At 41.6% G+C, this 8,651-nt stretch overlaps 2 protein-coding genes across 2 annotated transcripts; both read left to right on the top strand.

The window, feature by feature from the left end:
• Positions 1–3,508: 3,508 nt before the first annotated feature.
• On the top strand, positions 3,509–5,403 carry LOC140163605 (uncharacterized). The gene is made up of 2 exons (XM_072186920.1): positions 3,509–3,724; positions 3,772–5,403. The coding sequence occupies exons 1-2, from the start codon at positions 3,509–3,511 to the stop codon at positions 5,401–5,403; spliced, it is 1,848 nt and encodes a 615-aa protein (XP_072043021.1).
• An 11-nt stretch (positions 5,404–5,414) lies between these two features.
• On the top strand, positions 5,415–6,368 carry LOC140163604 (uncharacterized). The gene has a single exon (XM_072186919.1). It carries the CDS (start codon positions 5,415–5,417, stop codon positions 6,366–6,368), a length of 954 nt encoding a protein of 317 aa, XP_072043020.1.
• The last annotated feature ends 2,283 nt before the right edge of the window (positions 6,369–8,651 follow it).

The following is an 8,651-nucleotide window of genomic DNA, read 5'->3' as shown; positions in this document are numbered from 1 at the left end:
AGTATGGAATCTGGCGCGGTTTTGCGACTTTATAGACCGGTAACATAGAAATGATGCTGTACGCTTTTTAGACCTATACTAGTTTTATTAAAGATTAGGGATCATGTTGAATGTCTCCAATTTTGAGTAGACTTTATCACCCATTGTTCTTTACATAACAAGAGATAGAAAGATTAATCGATGACAAAATTTAACAAATGGTACCTGGTTCGATTGGGTATCTACAGATTATTAAAAAGGGAGGTCCCAGTGGTGAAATTACAAACATTTCTTTCTTAATGAACCCTTTGTTTTCAAAAGGTCATGTTTTTGTAATCAAAGTAGCACACCATAGAGAGGCTCTGGATTGAATAAGAAATTTGAATTTCGAAAGATATGTCTAATTTTAGCATTAGAGTTAGTATAGCAATTCACGCACACAGCTACTGTTCGGCAAACCTTGTATTAGTCATATTTTTAGCGCTTTTTTGATGAAATTTTCTTTTTTTCATACATTTTTGGTACTTACCATCAACGCATGCGCATATTTCTATTTTTATTGCAACAATTTCTATTGTCCTGACTATGATCTCTCATACCATACCAATAATCATATTTGTTTTTGTTTCATTTTGGAGATAATTTGGATTCTCGCTTCTACCTTGTGGGCTCTTTTCTCACTGTTACCGTCAGAATTCCCTTTTTTATAGACTACTTGTTTGTCACAGCATCTGCACTGCCGCTATGGTTTCTGGGAGAAAGCAAAATGGCTGCGCCCATGTAAGCTGTCGTGGTAACGGAGATGCAGTGATGATACGGTTTTCTACCGTCAAATATCGTATTTGTACTCATCTAGAACATAACTTAGATCATCAATGATCACAGAAAGAAGACCAAGATGTTGTAGGGAAAGGTTACAATAAATGTACAACTTTATTGAATGTCAAAATAAGACTTTACAGAAGCATTCTATCGTTCGTGTTTATGATGTGTACATGACGCGTTATGGAAAACGTTCAAATAGGCATCTCCAGTAGGAATAGTATTGCACAATAGGTGTGTAACCTACATTCTAGTAGAAAACCTCATTCTACCGAAGGAATTCGAAACTCAAAGAACAATGCAATGTTTCTGTAAAAGCCGATAAAGACTAGACTGAGTGAAGTACTAACAAATAGGCTGTTTACTTCAACATCAGGCCTATGGTGGAACTATAAATAGGCCTATGGAAATCCCGTAGTAATCCGTGAGATAAACGGACGCCCAAGACGTTAATAGCTGTTAATGAACAGTGGAAAGAGTGCATGCATATGAATTACAATGTCACTACAGTCAGTTGGTGACTAAAGCTTACGTACCGTAGTTTATGCAGAGCTGAGTTGTGGAACCCTGCTGTTACAATAACGTCAGAAACATGCCACCCTCCATCCATCGATCATGTGAAAAATAATTTGTGAAACGTCACAGACTAGACAGTGTTAGAAACTATTGGCTCTACATAGTTAAAACTCAACTCGTAAAGCAAAGAACAGCACCAATAGAAGTACGAAGTTCAAGGTGTACAACAGAAATCAGAATCCGTTGTCACTGTGATGCAATAAATCACATGAATATAAGCTTGTGAGAAAATTATGACTGCTACGTCTGATGTCATGAGGGGACAGAATAAAATAACATTTGCTGCCAAAGAAAGAGTCCATACCGTCCTGTAGCAAACAGTGCCACTGCGACAGTGCCAAATGTGTATTGACTTTAAAATAATTGAAGTAGATTCAAATCAAGACAAGAATCATGAGTGGATATAAATACAGTGCAGCGTCAGTAAGCAGGTCACCCAGTGGGTTCACGTCCGTCAGCAGGCGTTCAAATGCCATTGCAAAAAAGGCTGAATTGCTATGCCGAGCTAAGGCATTGAGAAGAAAAATAGAGCTCGAGCGACGAGAGCTTGAGATTCAGCATGAAAAGGAATTGCTTGCGATAGACACTGAAATGGAAGTCGCCAGGGCTAAAATGGAAGTGTTAGACATGCGTGAAGATCATGATGGCAGGCGTATGTCCCAAGTACAGTCTGTAGACAGTCTTGTGGAACCTGTAGACAAGGCTGCGTCAATAAAGAAGTGGCTTGAAGTTGATAATATCCATCCTGAAGATGGGCCTAATGACAATGACAGCAGTTTATACATGTATCAAACGCCACTACAACGAGAACAGTTACAGAACAGTCAAGTCACACATTATAGTCAGCAAGGCCAGTCAGCCAGCGGTAATCAACACGCCTATGGTCAGCGACAGCGAGAACAGTTACAGAACAGTCAAGTCACACATTATAGTCAGCAAGGCCAGTCAGCCGGCAATAATCCACACGCCTATGGTCAGCGACAGCGAGACCAGTTACAGAACAGTCAAGTGACACATTATAGTCAGCAAGGCCAGTCAGCCAGCAATAATCCACACGCCTATGGTCAGCGACAGCGAGACCAGTTACAGAACAGTCAAGTGACACATTATAGTCAGCAAGGCCAGTCAGCCAGCAATAATCCACACGCCTATGGTCAGCGACAGCGAGACCAGTTACAGAACAGTCAAGTGACACATTATAGTCAGCAAGGCCAGTCAGCCAGCGGTAATCCACATGCCTATGGTCAGCGACAGCGAGACCAGTTACAGAACAGTCAAGTGACACATGAATATAGTCAGCAAGGCCAGACAGCCAGCGGTAATCCACATGACTATGGTCAGCGACAGCGAGACCAGTTACAGAACAGACAAGATGATCACGCCAGTCAGCTGAGCGAACTGACTCAGTTACTAATTCAACAACAAATAAGAGCTTCACTTCCAGAACACAGAATAATGAAGTTCGATGGTGACCCACTGAAATTCCCATCCTTCATGAAATCATTTGAGTTTGGAGTGGAAGACAGAACTGCAGACCCAAGAGATAGACTTAACTTTCTCTGGGAATACACCAATGGAATACCAAAAACAATGGTAGGTGGGTGTCTGCATTATGCAGATCCACAAGAAGGATACTCCAGGGCAAAGGAATTGCTAATAGAAAAGTACGGTCAGGGTCTCAAAATCGCACAAGACAGGAGATTCATGAAGATCATGGAAGAGACACAGTTGGAAGATGGCCATTACTATGCACCATTACCCTTTAAGGAGGATGATCCACAGTTTCCCAACAACAAGACACAAGCAGTCATGTTCACAAAGCAGTTGAAGAAACGCCTGGATAGAAGTGAACAACTGCAACAGCAGTATACAGAATTCATGAACAAACTAGAGAATATAGAACTATTCTGAACCTGTTCCAAAGGAAGATTTGAACCGTAGAGATGGTAAAGTGTGGTACCTTCCACACCACGCTGTTCAACATCCGCACAAGCCAAAAGTGAGAGTAGTTTTCAACTGTCCAGTGTCCTTTGGAGGTACATCGCTGAATGAACAATTACTTCAGGGACCTGATATGACGAACAGCCTGTATGGAGTTCTGCTTCGTTGGAGAGAAGAAAGAATAGCCATGATGGCGGATGTGGAACAAATGTTTTACCAAGTACGAGTACCACAAGATGACAGTGATATGCTACGCTATCTATGGTGGCCTAATGGAGACACAGCGCAAGACCTTAAAACCTACAGAATGAGGGTACACGTCTTCGGAGCTACATCCTCACCCAGTGTTGCCAGCTACGCGCTAAAGAAAGCAGCCAATGATAACGAACAAGACCATGGTAAAAGAGTAGTAGAAGCAGTCAACACCGACTTTTATGTTGACGACTTCCTAAGTCGGTTCCCACTGAAGAAGAAGGAATAGAAATAGCTAGCAACATCACAGCCTTGTTGAAGAATGCAGGATTCAACCTGACGAAGTGGCTAAGTAATAGCCGAAAGCTACTCGAAGCGATCCCAGTGAAAGAAAGAGCCAAGGAAGTGAAGGAGCTCGATCTCAGCCATGACGCCCTTCCAACAGAAAGAACTTTAGGAGTTCTTTGGCACGTGGAGGAAGATAAGATAGGGGTAGGAGTAAAGGACGTCGACCTAAGACCAACCAGAAGGAATGTTCTCTCTGTGTTGAGTCGGGTATATGACCCGATAGGAATCACGTCACCATACGTCCTGAAGGCGAAACAGATTCTCCAAGCATCTACCAAAGACAAGATTGGATGGGACCAAGACATAAGCAAACAGCAAGAGAAGCAGTGGAATACTTGGCTAGAAGACCTTCCTAAGATAGAGAAGATCAAGATCGAAAGGTGTTACAAGCCTAAGGATTTTGGGAACGTGATTGATACTCAACTTCATCACTTCGCTGATGCAAGCCAAGAAGGCTACGGGACTGTGTCATACTTAAGATATGTGAATGAAAATCAGCAAATACATTGCGCATTTGTTACCGCCAAGTCACGTGTGACATCCCTCAAGACACACACGATCCCGAAGTTAGAGCTTACGGCAGCAACATTAGCTGTAAAACAAGAAACCGCCCTAAGAAGAGAGCTTAACATTGAGATCAGTAACTCTACATTCTGGTCAGACAGCCAGACTGTCTTGAAGTACATCAACAATGAGAAATCCAGATACCCAGTATTTGTAGCCAACAGAATTGCCATAATTAGAGAAAGCACAGATCCCCAGCAGTGGCGGTATTGCCCCACAAAGCTAAATCCTGCAGATCATGCTTCACGCGGACTGAATGCTGGAGACCTTACCGGTAAGACAGAATGGTTGAATGGACCAGCCTTCCTCTGGGAATCTGAACAACATTGGCCTGAAGTCAATCAAGATTTGACAGAGACAGAAGATAGGAAAAATGAGAAAACAGAAGCAGGTACAACAGTATGCGGAATCCAAGCAAGTGAAGTGAGAGAAGCTGCAGACAACTTGATACAGTATTACAGTGACTGGGTAAAGTTGAAGAGAGCAGTGGCTTGGTGGACCAAATTCAAGGAGTACCTGCAAAAGAAGCTTAAAGGAGCAGACAAAGAGACCCTAAAGAGAGAATGTGGAAAGATTACCACTGAAGATATGTACAAGGCAGAAACTGCCATTCTGAAGTACGTACAAAGACAGACATTTCCAGAATACAGGACCCTACAAGCTGGCACCAGCCATGTGAAGAAAGGATCTTCCATAGCGAATTTAGATCCAGTTATGACGAAAGACAGCTTGTTGCGAGTAGGTGGAAGACTGCGACATGCCACAATAACAGAAGCTGCAAAGCATCCGATCATATTACCCAAAAATAGTCATATCTCAACACTGATAATCCAGTATGTTCATCGAAGCAACAAGCATCAGGGAAGAGAGCACGTATTGGCTGAATTAAGACAGAAGTATTGGATTATCAAAGCAGGAGTTGTGGTAAAGAATCTGGTCAAGAAATGTGTGGTGTGTGCAGAAAGGTGCAAGCAGCTGTGAGCAGTCAAAAGATGGCAGACTTGCCAGCCAACCGCCTACAGGCAGATGAACCACCATTTACCAACACAGGTGTTGACTACTTCGGTCCATTCCTGATTAAACAAGGCAGGACAACAAGAAAGCGCTACGGGGTAATATTCACATGCCTTGCCAGTCGCGCAGTACATCTGGAAGTAGCGACCAACTTGGACACAAGTTCATGTATAAACACACTGAGGCGCTTCATGAGTAGAAGAGGACCAGTGAAACAAATACACTCAGATAACGGCACTAACTTGGTTGGTGCATCAAGAGAGTTAGAACAAGCACTTCATGAGTTAGACCAGGAGGTAATAGAGAGATTCTCTACAAACCAAGGAATCACTTGGAACTTTAACCCTCCAGCTGCCTCACATCATGGAGGTGTATGGGAGAGGCATATTAGAACAGTGAGAAAAATACTGAATGCCATCTTAACAGAGCAATACTTGAAGACCTGTCGAGGAGAGGAGGAGCTGCACACATTCATGTGCGAAGTTGAACACATAATGAACAGCAGACCTCTGACCAGAGTGTCAAGTGATCCAGGGGATCTGAATGTCATCACACCGAATGGCTTACTTCTGTTGAAAAGCAATGTAACACTCCCTCCAGGCAGCTTCAATGAAAGAGACGTCTACGCCAGAAAGCGATGGAGACAGATCCAATACTTGACAGAAGTATTTTGGAAGAGATGGACCCGTGAGTATTTGCCAATGCTCCAGAAGCGGCAGAAATGGTTACAACCAACAAGGAATCTACAAGTAGGCGATGTAGTCTTAGTCGTAGACAACAATGCCCCAAGAAACGCATGGTTAATGGGCAGAGTCCAGCAGGTCCATATTGGAAACCAAGGTCTTGTCAGAAGTGCATCTATAAAGACCAAGTCTTCAGTACTGAACAGACCTGTGACCAAGTTATGTTTACTCTTGGAACAAGAATCTTAGAGTAACTAAATCAAATCCTGAATACATTTTCACAACATTGATGAGTATGAGTGAAGTGACAAGCAGTGAACACTAAAATGACTGAATACAAGCCATACAGAAAGAGAGAACTAGCCTGAAGCCTATGCCATCAGCTAAGTCAACAAAGTGAAAAAGGATATTTTCACTAAAGAAAGCTGAGACAACAAAATTCCTGAATGAAGCAAGAAGGAATTTGCAGTTTACAACTAGATAATGAAATATCAAGAATAAGAACCTTTACAATTGAAATGTGGAGGCTGAAAGAATGGACAATTATATATTGCAGTGAAACTATTATTGCACCAAGAAACTGTAGTAGCAGGGGACTATAGAGAACACCAAACATTGAAAGTTTAACTTCATGTGTACTGTGTAGCTGTCAGTGAACCATATCAGAAAGAATCACTAGAACTTCTACGTACGTGTAATGGGTGCGGCACGAAACCTACATGTCCGGACATGTAGCAGTTCGTGAAAGGGACAGTGAGACGAGCCCTTCCCATTTCGCGCGCGCCGCATAGTCTTGGGGGCGGTGTTGTAAGGTGCGGCACCGGGTACCCTCGGCTCGGGCTCGGGCCCTTGAGCAACCTCCCTGCCTGGGTTACTGGTGAAGAAAGAAGAAACTAGGACAGTAGAAAGGACCATAGTCGTTCACATACTCTACCAGTTCAACTAGACTGAACAGTAAATGGCACAGCTACACAGGTAGTATGTACACAAATTAGTATGAGAGTCCCACCTGCATACATCCACCATGTCAACATGACTTCTAGAGCTGTAAGACAATAGCGGCACCATGGCAACCTACAATTGGCAACTCAGCATTTTACCCAAGTGCACATCAACTTGTCAACAAGCTCATCCCCACCATGCAATGAAGAATATTGTATCAACAGAGCAAGACAATCATCTGAACTTCATCAGTGCCAAGTTACACATCAAAGAGGCTTCATTACATGCCCATGATAAATTCACATGGCCATCGAGTGAGTGGAGCTTTATGTGGGAATAATTATGTGACAAGTTGGACAATGATCATAATGTGGGAGCTACATCTTCTTCAAGTAATAGTATTGATCTCACCGGCATGTCAGATGAATAGAGCTGAGCCACCATTGCAGAAGATTTCAGATGACACTAACAATTATTTTATTTTCTCTTTCAGCAACAAAATACTAAAAGTGCATACACCTCTTAGTCTCACGGTAGATTGTAACGTGTATGCAACCCCTTTTTTCTTTTTTGCTGTTGGAACAAATATGTAAATAGAACATTCAAGGACTAGAAAAATGACTAGCCTCAAATGGACAAACTTCCATCATTTTAGATGGTAATTTAGATTTGTGATCAGAACTAGGCCTATGATAAAGTTTGGTAACCAGTAAGCACTTGTGCTCAGCAATATTATTGTGCTAAAATTCCTTGCTTTTAGATATTCAAAGGTTTTCAGTGAAGCATGCAACATTGTGTATGGCATCATATTGGATAAATCTCATATGTTTGCTTTGTCTAGTCAATGTAGCTCTCAAGCTATTTCCTCTCATTCATTTTCAAGCAAACTTTTTGAGTTCCAAGTGAAGTCATGCAGACATGTTTCTAGTTTCATGTGTTATTATATTCAACATGCATGCAAGGACCATACATGTGATTTCTTCAAGAGCTGTTTTAAGACCGAACTGCAACAATTGATGCAAGTGAACTGTCAGACATTTAACTTTATGATCTACATGGAGATCCATTATGTTTTGCAAATGAGCATCATTAGCACAGGTGTGCATAAATAATCTTTTCAGTTAAGAATCCATCATAGTTGTTTGTGAATCAACAAAGTTAATTTGCAAATGGTTAGTTAGGAGATTTGGTATCAGGAAATTACTGTTCCTCCTCCAATTCCTTGCAAAAACATGCAAGAGTTTCAAATTTATTTGATCTGTTTATCACAGGTTAATGTTTTCAAATCATGGAAGATTCATGATCCAAATTTAGTTCTGCTTTTCTGAAAAGTTTCCAGATTTAGCTAAACATGTTTGTTGACTAATTGTTTACGTGTTCAAAACATTTCAAGTTTTAAATGTTATCGTTCAAATGTTAGACATTCTATTGAAAGTGATTTTGTCAATGTAAAGATTTGGCCTTTTGGTAATTGTATGTCTGTGAACATACCAATTAGAGGGGCGGGATGTTACCGTCAGAATTCCCTTTTTTATAGACTACTTGTTTGTCACAGCATCTGCACTGCCGCTATGGTTTCTGGGAGAAAGC

This window comes from Amphiura filiformis, chromosome 11 (assembly GCF_039555335.1).
Source record: "Amphiura filiformis chromosome 11, Afil_fr2py, whole genome shotgun sequence".
NCBI classification, from domain to species: domain Eukaryota; kingdom Metazoa; phylum Echinodermata; class Ophiuroidea; order Amphilepidida; family Amphiuridae; genus Amphiura; species Amphiura filiformis.
This window is presented reverse-complemented; position numbering and strand designations above follow the sequence as displayed.

Excerpts from the sequence above, each read along its gene's own strand:
- LOC140163604 (XM_072186919.1), top strand. The coding sequence starts at position 5,415 with ATGGCAGACTTGCCAGCCAACCGCCTACAGGCAGATGAACCACCATTT.
- LOC140163605 (XM_072186920.1), top strand. The coding sequence starts at position 3,509 with ATGGCGGATGTGGAACAAATGTTTTACCAAGTACGAGTACCACAAGAT. Across the intron at positions 3,725-3,771 it reads AACAAGACCATGGTAAAAGA|TCGGTTCCCACTGAAGAAGA; the intron begins GTAGTAGAAGCA and ends CGACTTCCTAAG.